Consider the following 13,190-nt stretch of genomic DNA (forward strand, 5'->3'; position numbering starts at 1 on the left):
TTCCACCACCTCTTCTTCAAAAGATTATTCTTAACTGAATTATCTTGCTTCTTTGCTAAAGATTTCATTGTATTTATGTGGAGTTATTTCTGAACTATCTATTCTGTTCCATTGATCTACTTTTTTTAACCAATACAACAATGTTCTGAATACTGCAGCTTTATAAGTGTTCAAGTCTAGTAATTCAGTCCTCCAACTCTGTTATTCTTCAGTGATGTGTTGGCTATTCTGGGTCTTTTACATATTCATATGACCGTTAGAGTCAGGTTTCAATATTCACAAAATAATTCACTGGGATTTCCATTAGGATTGCATTGAATCTCTAGATCAAGTTACGAAGAAGAAACATCTTAACAATATTGAATATTCTTTTCCATTCACATGGAATATCTATTTCTTTATTAGATTTTTTTTATTTCTTTCATCAAAGTTCTATAGTTTTTCTCATAAGATTTTGTTCATATTTTAGTATTACTCTTTTTTGCACTAACATAAATGATATTATTTTTACTTTCAAGTTCCAATTGTTCATTGCTGGTGTTTGGAAAGTGATTAGCTTTTTTATGTCAATCTCATATCTTGAAATTTTGTTATAATCACTTATTAGTTTCAGGAAATGTTTTTTGTTTGTTTTTTTTCCTTTCTGGTCAATTCGGGGCAATTTTCTATGTAGGCAATCATTTCACCTATGAACAAAGACACTTCTATTTATTCCTTCTCAATCTAAATACCTTTTATTTCATTTTCTTGTCTTACTGCATTAGCTAGGACATCCAACACCATGTTGAATAAGAATGGTGAGCAGGGACAGCCTTTCCTTTTTCCCAACTGAAGAGGGAAAACATTCAGTTTCTTACCATTAAGAATTATGCTAGCTTTAGTTTTTGTACATATTCCTCATCAACCTGAGGAAGTCCCCTTCTATACTTCTAGTTTGTTGAGTTTTTGCATGAATGGATGTTGGATTTTCTCAAATGCCTTTTCAACATATATTAATATGATCAAATTATTTTTCTTATTTAGCCTGTGGACGTAATGGATTCTGTTAAGTGATTTTCAAATGTTTAATCAGCCTCCTACACCTTCATAAATCTCACTTGGTTGTGGTACGTAATTTTTTTATACATTGTTGGTTTTGGCTTATAAAATTTTGCTGATAATTTCTGCATCTATCTGTTTATGAGCGATATGGGCCAATAATTTTCCTTTCTTGTAATGTCTTTGCCTTTGGTACACCTATTTTATCATCATACTCCCCCACCTCTGCCACCTAAAAACAAATGTTCACAAATACCACTGTTTAACCATAACTATAGAGATAATAATGCTGCACGTTTTGCCTCTGTCCCAAAAACATAAGAGCAATGCAGACCCTTGACAAAGAAGAGATAAACAATAAGTTCCTCCAGGAATAGAGGATCTTATTCAATTTTTTTATTTTTCATTGTTAAATGTATAAAAACAGGAGACTGGACTAAAAAGGGAGGCTTGCTAAGATTCATCTTGGGTGCTACCTCTAACTGATAGTAGCTGTCTAGAAGTACAGTATTAAGGACAATGCTGAGTCTCTGTGTTGGGGGCAAAGGGAGTTTGATAGATTAGCTATGCTTTTTGTGAGAATGATGAGATGATAGCACACAAACAGTGTATTTGCTATTCACAAGTAAAGCCACTCTAATTCTAGTGAAAGAATAATTCTCAAGTTACAATGCTTAATAGCAATTAAAAGAAAACAAAGGTAATGTGAATAAAATTTATTACTTAGCAAAACCAAATACTTCTTAGAAAATGCTATAGATTAATTATGTTAATGAATGAATCAAAGAGCTTAAGAATCCTAAATAGTTTCACATTGCTTTGGAAGTCGGTATTTCAGTGATTTAATTGGCTGGATGTAAAGTAAGAATGGCATTTGTTATCTGCAAGTCTTTGGCCAAAAATTGCTTTACTTTCAAAGGGTGCCAAAATTCACTGGTGTGATTTTACCAATCTGATAAAGAATAAAAATCTTTCTAAAATCCTTCTAAAACACAATGCAGATGGAACAATGGATTTGTTTGGCAGAGGTCTTTCTTCAAAATAACTTCATACAGTGAGGAAAAGGCCATATAGGAGAAGCGAAATTTCACAAAACCTTCACAGTATTACCATATGACTGTTAACAGTTGACAGGAAGAGGTATTTGTCTCCTGCTTTTAATAATGACTGAAACTCTACCTGTACAAGACAGAGCCCTGCAAAATAACTCAGGATGCCGACCATCAACTTATTTCAGTTCTGCTGTGTGCCTGAGAGTCACACTCTACTCACTCCTTTTCTTCACTTTCAGAGTAATGTTCAGCTTGGCATGAAAAAAAAGCAGCAGTTTTTGGAAATATTTTCACCACTCATCCTTAAGTGAAGACAAGGAGCTGTTTCTTTCTTTCTTTTTTTTTCTTGTGTTGGTTGGGTTTTGTTTTTGTATGTTTGTTCTCTGGTTCCATACCACCCATCAGGGATAAAGAAGCTGGGATAAAGAAGTAGGGCAGAAGACAAAGTGATTCTCAGCTCAGTTTGTGCATTAAAATTACCTGGGGGACCTTTAAAAAGCCACTTATCGGGGCGCCTGGGTGGCTCAGCGGGTTAAAGCCTCTGCCTTCGGCTCAGGTCATGATCCCGGGGTGCTGGGATCGAGCCCCGCATCGGGCTCTTTGCTTAGCTGGGAGCCTGCTTCCTCCTCTCTCTCTGCCTGCCTCTCTGCCTACTTGTAATCTCTGTCAAATAAATAAATCTTTAAAAAAAAAAAAAAAAAAAAAAGCCACTTATCAACATCCATATCCATACATGCTGAAGTAATTGATCCAGTGCGGAGCTGACACAGCAGTACTTCTTAAAGAGTACTCCAGGTTGAGAATCAAGATACTCTAAAAAGAGCTGTTCATAATTTCAAGAAATCACCCACTGGAGCTTGTGGGGGCACTAAGCAAAAAGGAAATTAAACAGTTTTTGTTTTCGTTTTCCTTTAAAAATCTTCTCCAGGGGTTCCTGGGTAGCTCAGTCAGTAAAGCAGTTGGCTCCTGATTTCGGCTCAAGTCATGATCTCAGGGTCCTGGGATAGCACCCCATTTGGGCTCTGTGCTCAGCAGGGAGGCTGCTTCAGGATCCTCTCTCCCTTTGCTTCTCCTTCCACCACCCCCACCACTGAGCCCTCTCTGTCTACAATAAATTAATAAATCTTTAAAAAAGAAAAAGAATAAATATAAAAATCTTCTCTGTCACAGCTCTGGGCAGCTTTATTCTACTTTTGGTTAGCTAGTGCTTGTAAAAGGAATATACAGGAGATGAGATAAAAATTTTCATGCCCTTCAATGAACAGACCAAAAAAAAAAAAAATCTTTTAAATGGACAAAATAATCAAAATCAAGAGAGGAGACAAAACCAAATCTTGTCTCCTGCTGCCTACCCTTTTAATACCTAACTTCTAACCCCTCCACACTCTCATTACTATATATCCTTTGATGACTTCATCTTTGAGATGAACTCACTGCATGTTCTACCGCCAAATAGAATGAAAAGTTTCTTACAAAGTGATTAATACTGTTACGTGTATAATGGAATCATTAATTTCAAAAAACCCAGCATAAACACTGACAAGTCATTACAATTTTTAAACTCTTCCAAAATTTATATCTATATCCTGATATAGTTTATTTAATTAGTCAGAACAAAGAGCTACATTTTATGGCTACATCATCCAGTTGTGTTGATGAGCATACTTTGTTACTCTGAAATTACCTATCATTAGACATTAGGAAATATTAAACACATGTTATATCTATTGTGTATAGACTGATAACATCTGCTTTTTAAATTTATAAGTTAAAACACTCTCATATACTTTAGTATGGTGTTAAACTTTGATGATTGTGTCAACTCACTCTTTTGCTAGAATACCGATCTACCTGAAGAAGGAAAAAAAAAAAAAAAGGATCTTTGCCCTAACAACAGGTCTAAGAAAATTAACTTCAACACAAATCACACACACATTTTTTCTAGGTGGGCACTTTGGTCAGGTGATCACCTACCATTTACTGACTGAATTTCTAAGGATATGGGTTTCCATTTAATCAATAGCAGGTACTGAAAAAAGAATATAATTTCCAATTGCATATTATCCAATTCTTATCTAAAGTATAACAATATCTTGGGAGGACTTTATGGATGAAAAGAAGTCCGTTCATTCTTTTATATATTCTAAGGTTTATCCTTTTAAGTAGCCAAGCCATCAGAAAGCAAGGTACTTATACCATTTTACTTCAATTAGGAATAGCATTATGCAACTGAAAAGTACATTTGTATCTTACCATGAGGGTTCTCTTGGAGTGTCAGGCCCTAAGAGGCTCTGGTCCAAACATGTAGGGAAAGGAAAGGGGGGGGGGACGAGAGATAATTCTAAAAGAAAGATCCTAATATAACTGATTCTTTCGTTTCCTGTTTTGAAGACTGCGGCTCAATATCGTATTTTTCTTTTATAACAATACACATGCAAATTTTCTTGTGAAGTTCAGGTTTGGTTAATGAAAGAAAACTCATCTTTAGCTCATGTAAAGTTTCATTACCATGTTTGCACTTCACTGAGTCTCAAACCTAAACACCTATATCCTAACAGATTCTCACTTGTGTTTCTCTTATATCTCATACTTTACTTTTATGTTTATTTATCATAGACCGCATGAAATATTTAGGATAAAAAAAGCTCACAAAACTTACCCTCTGAACTCAGTTATTGTATTTAGTTATCTCAATTATAAATGTATGCAAAGATGTACTATAGCTCCCCAAACTAAACTATAATGTATATAGATTTCACTATTCATGTAATTATTTCTAAACTATGTAAAGTTAACATCCTAATATGAATTTTCTATGCTTTTCATTCTAGAGCTAAATTTATAAAGGGTATTTAAAACTAAAGATTTTGAATATAGAATACTAGATGTCATATAATTACCCAGCATGTTTTAACAGATTAAAACATTACCCTGTCTTTCTACTGTCAAATAAATATGGAATTCCTTTTATGGGGACTTATCGTCAAACCAAATGCTTTATATTCAGTGTGAAAATTCAATCACAATAGTCAGAGATCAAGCTGCTTCTTCTGATAACAAACATGATGAGATATCATCTTGTTCAATATATGCTTTCAACTTGACATGTAGGCTAATAAAAAATATAAAGTTGTGGTATTTATTTTGTTTCTTGCACAATAGAAGGCTTCTAATACGGATGATCAAAGTATCTAGTATCATTGCCTGAAAATACAGCAGGCTCTTAATCTGGAGACAGATTAACTGGTTTACAGATTAACTATAGTAAAATAATAGCAACATGCATTGCACTTGTAAATTACTATGCATCAGCCACTGTATAGTGGTATGAGAGGACGTCTACTTTCAACTACATAACTAAGAGGGACAAATTTGTGTCCATTTTGTCTATCACACTGTCATTCACTCAGATATTTACTATGCACCAGGCACTGTATTAGGCTACCCTACCTCAACAATCAGACCTCATTTCTTGTCAACAGCTCCTCTGCAAGGAAAGTATGAGGGAGGTCATATGGTCAACTTTTTGTAAGTCGGCTGGAGTTCTGAGATGCAAGCTCTCAAGACGAACAGACACTTAACACTAAGAAACAAACTCCAGGGCGCCTGAGTGGCTCAGTGGGTTAAAGCTTCTGCCTTCGACTCAGGTCATGATCCCAGGGTCCTGGGATCCAGTCCTGCATCTGGCTCTCTGCTCAGCGGGGAGCCTGCTTCCCCCTCTCTCTCTGCCTGCTTCTCTGCCTATTTGTGATCTCCGTCTGTCAAATAAAATCTTAAAAAAAAAAAAAAGAAAAAAAGAAACAGACTCCAGTTGATATGCTGGTGTAAATGTCTCCCTGACCTTGCTTTTCATCTCGTCTACCTTTGCTTCCCTGCTCAGGAAAAGCCTGAATCTGGCAGTTGTGTTTGCCTCCTCGCCCTTCCACCTCCAAGTTCATTATCACCATATTCTCATAAGTTCCCTAGATGCTCCTTAACTGTGTCACTCCCCTTCACCCTGTCTCCCATCCTACCCCAAACCCTTTTGTCACTACCAAAGCTTGTAATTCCACTGTCTCGACATATAGTCACTGTTTAATAATAGAAACACACCATTTAATAATATGAAACACACCGTTTTATAATACTTGTTAAATAATGAAGGCAGCTTCCATCATCCTCCCCATCTATCTTTTCAGTTTTAGTTCCTCAGTCACTCGCTAAACATCAGCCAGTCACCAAGTCTCTCCCAACTATAACCCTCTAGGCCAGTGTGGTCCAGGAGAATATTCTACCGTGATGGAAATGTGCTCTATTTACACTGCCAACACATATGGACACTTATTCACCTGAAACGTGGAAAGGGTGACTGAGGTATTCCCTCATTTTATTTAAATTTTAATTAATTTATATGTAAACAGCCCCATGTGGCTCATGGTACCAGGACTGGACAGAGTAGCTCAACTTTCTTCCGTACTGCTATTAGAATTAGGTTGCTACGGGACATCTCTGAGAATATCATATGAAGTAAAGAACATGTCTCCATTAATCTTTACCATCAGGTGTGCCACTGGAGATGATTTTTAATCTAGAACAATATACTACTTCATTTCCATTTTCCCTATGCCTCGCCCACCTAAGCTTCTGATCCCTTGGTGAACTCACATATGCCATGATATGACCCTTCATGCCAACTAATGTCTATCGCCTAGACATTAGTTTCCTTCTCAGGAACATCCACTCATACTTCCAGATCCAGCTCAAATTCCTATTCCTCTCTGAATGGTTAGCTGTCCTCCCTTAACCAAGCTAGCCTCTCTCTCAATTCTGTTGCCATAACTTTTTGGATACAGCTCTCGTAAAAATTTTTATCATAATGGTTTACATGTGAAAACAGGGGTTCCATGTATGCCACATAAATAATTATATCCACTCAATGAGATGATGAGGTGAAGCGTTTGGCACAGGAATAAGCAAGCACTCCGTACATGTGCGAAGTCTTCAATACATGGATTATGAATTGCAGCCCCCATGCTAGGGATCTTAATGGAATATATCAGGCTCAGAAAATGAGAGGAAAATAAAAAGGTGGAGATGGAGTGAAGCTAGCTCACGAGCTGTTATACCAACAGGAGGCATAGGTCAGGAAAACTGTATAAGGAAAGTCAAGAAAGCACTGAGAGATCAACTATTCAAGCAAACCCAGAGCTAAAACTGGATTTGCATCTCACCTTCCCTAAGTGATAATAAATAGCAACACAGGTCTCCCCCGCTACCCAAAAGTGGAGCGTTCCCATGAAATCCTCCATATGCCAAATAGTGTAAAGCAGAGAAGCAATCGCCATTTCGTAAAAACGGAAATCCTCTTCGGATTTCAGTTTGGAAACAGATGCATACTAATGTAGGTCTTTCATACAAGTGAAGTTGCGTGAAGTGAACTTCTGGACAGTGGGGAAAACCAGTCATCAAATTCCTTAATCAGGTAGTATAGATGTTAGCAGGTCAAGAACAAAAGAAAGCTTTTCTTGTGATGTGTAACAGAGAAGAATTTGTTGTAAGCAGATCAATAAAGTGCTATTACTATAGCCCGCTTCTGAGGAAAGAGCTCCTGTTACATAAAACAGTGAATATATTTGCCATAAGGACATTTAACCTGTGGAAGAACCCAGAAGAAAAAACAAAACAAAACAAAAAAAAAAAAAAACAAATCTCTAAACTTCCTTGATTTTCACATCCTTTAAAATTATATTTAGATAGAAACATTTCAAAATCATCAATGACTCCTGAGGCATGTTTATTCCTAATGATTTTCCACTTATATAAAGCAGTCTCATTCTTTTCTGCCTTTAGTCAGCTTGCCAAAACAAAAACAAAAACAAAAAAACAACGAAATATTTAAATCCTAAAGGTAAAAAAAATGTAGTGGCAACCCTAAGCAATTCCCAATATATCTATACCATCATTTGCAGCTACCTGAATTGAATATTAGATTTAATAATATTTTGATGTTCCATTTCATTAGTTTGGAAAGCCTGGGTTTACAACATAATTCTGTTATTAAACAAAATCCTTCCACTGAATTTGCAGATCAGAGAAAATTAATATTTGGATTTAGCTCCAAGGTTAAGTAAATTAGCTCAGTTCACTCTGGGTTTGGGTTCATGGTTTCGTTCAAATTCCTGATAACGAGTACTTCAAACTAAAAATATTTAAACAATGTAATCAAGGCTGACATTTCAGAAGAAGTGTTCAGGCAAATATGTGTTTTTAAAAAACAAACTCACTTTACAGAGAGAGCTAAGGTTAAATCCGAAGGTTTGAGCATTCCGGGAGCCAGCGTTCATGTAGTTTCCCATCAGCAACACAAGTTCCAGCAACTTGCTGAAGCTTCTGCTCTGCTTTATCTCCTCGCAGGCAGTACTGACAGCCATGATGTCAGGTTTGATGTTGTTCACCTGCTCTTCAAACTGCAGCTTAAAGAGAATAGCACTGAGCCGTGGCCGCAGTCTCTTCACATTGCTCATCTGATTGAAAAGAAAATAGCAGATTTCCTTTAAAATGCATGGTATACTTTAGTACTGTATGACTGCGAGTAATCTGGGATGATTTATTGGTATGACAGTGCCGAGGAAGCAATATGTCCCTTCAAACTGATAGCAGGGAGAGAGAAGAGCCCTGCTTGTGTTTTGTGAGCAATCAAGAGTCATTCCTCAGAGAAGAAAAATTCGCAATTTAGATGCCCAGTGGAAAGAAAGCTTTAATTCGATGACAATGGTCAAGTAATCGAGTGCATATAATTTCTTTACAGAAATCGAATTTTCAAACGGTAACAGGGTACAGAGGCAACAAATTACAAAGCAGGTCTACCATTAATTTTTTTTTTAACAGATTATATTTTTATTTTTATTTTTTTTTTCAGCGTAACAGTATTCATTCTTTTTGCACAACACCCAGTGCTCCATGCAAAACGTGCCCTCCCCATCACCCACCACCTGTTCCCCCAACCTCCCACCCCTGACCCTTCCATTAATTTTTGTTCGATATTGAAAATGTGGGGTCATGTTTAAAGCATTCAGAAAGATCCAAAGTGGGTTTGTTTTCTTCAAATAGCAACCGCTGTCCTCAGAAGCCCTGCTGACTAACAGTATGTGTTAGATGGAGGGAAAGTAAATAGGTCCCAATTTGTACTAAATTGACTTTCCTGAGAAACACAGACAAGTAGAATGACTCCTGACACACACTAAATGAGCAGGGTCCGTGTTAGGGAACATGGGCGTAGCGGAGACAGAAGCCTCGCGGAGCCACAGAACCATCCCATGCCACGTGAACCCTGTTCAGGATTCAGGGTTCCCTTGTGAATGTGGGGGGTTGAAGACTACAAAAAGAACAAAGAGGCTAGAGGGTCAGCAAGTTCTTGCCTGAGCTTCCTCCCCAGTGTTCTATCACAAGGGGGGGAGAAGAGCCATTTAACTGAAGGCTGGAGACAAAAGGCATTTAAGCTATGCATTCCTTGGGCAAATATACTAGGGATTTAGACTTAAAACACCTTTATGAGGCATTAACAGTAAAACTATTGAATTTCAACAACTATTATAAATATCAAAAGCAGTGAGAGGCAAGGTCAGGGGGAAAAAAAAGTGACAGAACACCAGAGGGTTAAAATAAGGACGAGTTCTGTCAGTCACAGACCCTAAAGGAAAAGGTTAAAGGACAATGTCACACAAAGCTTATAGGATTTCTGTTCCGGAGGCACAAAACTATCTGCTCATAATATAATGACTTATTTAAAATTGAGTCGACCAGACAAAGGCCTGAATTTATTAGATTCAAAAGGCTATTCCAGACCCTGGTTAGCTGTTTAAACAGTACAGCCCAGCAGCCCTGCCTAACCACAACTGGACATTAGGGGTTTTCTCTCTGTTCATAGCTCTGAGAGAACATTGTCTCATGGACCAAATCCATACAGTGACTGAAAAGTGTCTTAGTAAATAATAGAAAGAGCTAAGTCACATTTAGTGTTCTCCCCAGCCACCTGACAGATTAAACATTTAAGTGTATACAGCCAAGATCCTAAGAGTTCGACTAATGTAGTTAATGACTCCTTCTACAAAGAGCTCTAAAAAATATCTCAAGTTTGCCTGTCTAGAGGAAACTTTTTTTCTTCAACAATAAAGTAGGAAAATTGTAAGCTCAAATAAGACTCAAAAAAAAAAAAAGGCAAAAATAATGGCTCCATAAAATAAATATAAAATATTAGAAAGATAAAATGAAGCCCTATTAGAATACCAATTGCGAATGGGCATGAATCCTTCTGTTTGGACTTCTAGGTCCAGCACATGAAGTAGAGTTCAGCAGTGATTACTTCTCATCAAGTCGCTTCATGGTTCTTAAATGTTCCCAAAAGGGCTAAATTTCCTACGTTTTTATAATTAAACATTGCAAATGGCATTCATATTATATTGGGCCAATTCTGTATAATGTTCTATTACATTTAATAGATACTTTAGAATAGTTAAGAGAGAGGAGTAATCACCTGAATACACATAGTATGGTCATTCAAAAGGTATATGGTGTGCCCAAGGCATGTTTTCAACCTGTTTCCTCATTCATGACACTTCGTTACTTTGCAGTAAACATGCGAGGTATCTCAGGAAAATATCAGTATTACAAAACATATTACTTTTAACCTATATTAATGTACTACTTTATGCCCAAAGAGAAAAAACTCTGCTTAAATGCTTATATTATACTGACCCAAAATATGTTGAAACTTTCCTGCTGACAAGCTAACCAGATGTAGCCAGTATAAAGTAATTAATTTTCCTAGAAAAATATAACCTAGATTTGTATGAGTAATGAGTCTACCTGGCACTGGGGACAGGTACCTTGAAAAGATAGAGTAAGTGTATGATGTAATGCAGAACAAAATGCTACGAGTTCATGAAAAAGCCTGACCAAGCAAAGTCAGGAAAGGAATCCTGCAAAACACATCTTGGAGCAACATCTTTTAAAATTAGACATCCTTTACATATTGTTTTTCCTTCCAAATTTCAAAAAAAAACCCCACATTTTGACACATAGGAAATGAACTTATTTTAGTGAAAAAAAATCACTGAGTTGGAAAAGAACCTGAGAGATCACCTGAAGCTTGTTAAGGTCCTGAGTCCTCTATTAAAATAGCCTACTCTAATCCTCCAGGACACTTGGTTGTCCCTGTTATTTAAAAACCAAACCAAACTGGGAAAGAACGCTAACACTCTAAGCTCTAAATCTTAAGATCTAGGATAATCACAGGGTTCTCTTTGTCATTAACCAAACCAAAGTCTTTTGTCACAGTGGATCAAAGAAAAAGGGTTAAAAATTAGAAAAGAATTTTTTTTAATTCCAGAATGATGTTTCTTTGTCACTTTATGTGATCTGTGATCCTTCAACACAGGATTTGCTTTCTGTTGGCTTGCTAAGAACCTCTCATTTGTTTGCCACAGGCTAGGCTGGATGCAGAAATGGAGCACTCCATTTCCCTCTCAGTGGTAACAGAAAGTCACTAAAAAGGAGGAGGAGAAGGAGGAGGAGAAGAGTTATAGAAGTTAAACTATAAGATAGCTAATAATTAGAATGCTTGAAGAAATTAGAATTCCGCTTTCACAGAGGTAGCCTTTCAATTTATTGTTACAGAGTCTTAGTAAGATAAACTTGCATCACCAAATCGATGGATTGTAATCTGAAGATCAATCTAAAGACGTAAAAGTGAAAGCAAAAATACTTTGATTTCACTGTTGTTTGAAAGCAGGGGGCAGGATTCCCGCAATCTCCCCACCGCTTGACCATAGATGGCCCGTGCTGCAATGAGAATACCTTTCAAACAGTGACTGGTGAAAATCAAACCTCAAGCGATATCTGGAACACCATGGGTAACCATTACAGTCATACTTGTGTTTATTGGCAACATGAGTGTTGTCGGAGAAGAGATGAAATGAAAGACCTTTGGAGAAAAATGAACCAACAGGTACTGACTTGGGAGCCCACTCAGCGCTGAGAGTCACCTAAATCAGGACTGCCGCCTTTAGATCATCTGAGTCCTTCCATCTGTCTTAAAGGGTAAAAAGTAGAGGGCGCCTGGGTGACTTAGTGGGTTAAGCCTCTGCCTTCTGCTCAGGTCATGATCTCAGGGTCCTGGAGGCCCGCATCTGGCTCTCTGCTCAGTGGGGAGCCTACTTCCCTGTCTCTTTCTCTGTCTGCCTCTCTGCCTACTTGTGATTTCTTTGTCAAATAAATAAATCTGTTAAATTTTTAAAAAACGGTTAAAAAGTAGTAATAGTCCCCAGGAAGATGTCCTCTTCTATCATCTCATTATGATTATGTTTTTCCCTCATCATCCATTGTTTTATTGAGGAAAAAATAGAATTAAACATTTTTATACCAATTATGTCTAATACCATATCTGATTCTCTTTGTTTTATAGATAAGCGATATTCAGTGCTCGCTTCGGCAGCACATATACTAAAAAATAGATAAGCGATATTCAGAAACCAGATTATTCAGAACTCACTGGGGCAAGTTCTGAATAATCTGGTTTCTGAATATCACTGGGTGGCTCAGTCCGCTTTGGCTCAGGTCATGATCCCAGGGTCCTGGGATTGAGTCCTGCCTCTGACTCCCTGCTCAGCAGGGAGTCTGCTTCTCCCTCTCCCTCCGCCTGCCCCTCTGCCTACTTGTGCTGTCTCTCTGCCAAACAAATAACAAATAAACAAAATCTTAAAAAACAAAACAAACAAAAAAACTTGCTGGGCCACCCCCCCCCACCTTCTTGCCTGCAGACTTCCATAGACTCCCCTCAAAAGAAATTTCAGTATGTGCTCTGTATCCTTGTTGTTCTTCCCTAAGTCTGTTTTAAAACTATTTTAACCATTCATTTGGCTAACCCTGTAAGTAACCAACTGATTGAAAAGCCACTTACTCCAGTATTAACGGACTTAAACCTTTACTTCATATGTTTTGTGCACGTATCAGGAATAACACAACAGGATTTCATGAAGGTTCAAGGACTCCTTTGAGGTCACATGCCAGTAGGATACAGCCCTCAAGCTAACTTGCCGCCAATCACGTGTGCGTGCCACTCAG

General features: G+C 37.4%; 1 protein-coding gene across 2 annotated transcripts in view; it reads right to left on the bottom strand.

Moving 5' to 3' along the window:
- Nucleotides 1-13,190, bottom strand: part of DIAPH3 (diaphanous related formin 3) — a 512,673-nt gene that overhangs the window by 228,109 nt on the left and 271,374 nt on the right. For both annotated transcript variants that reach the window (XM_046028127.1, XM_046028128.1), the window contains one exon: nt 8,354-8,593. In XM_046028127.1, the coding sequence (XP_045884083.1) occupies nt 8,354-8,593 (240 nt within the window). The remainder of the gene's footprint in view (nt 1-8,353; nt 8,594-13,190) is intronic.

Source organism: Meles meles, chromosome 14 (assembly GCF_922984935.1).
Source record: "Meles meles chromosome 14, mMelMel3.1 paternal haplotype, whole genome shotgun sequence".
NCBI lineage: Eukaryota > Metazoa > Chordata > Mammalia > Carnivora > Mustelidae > Meles > Meles meles.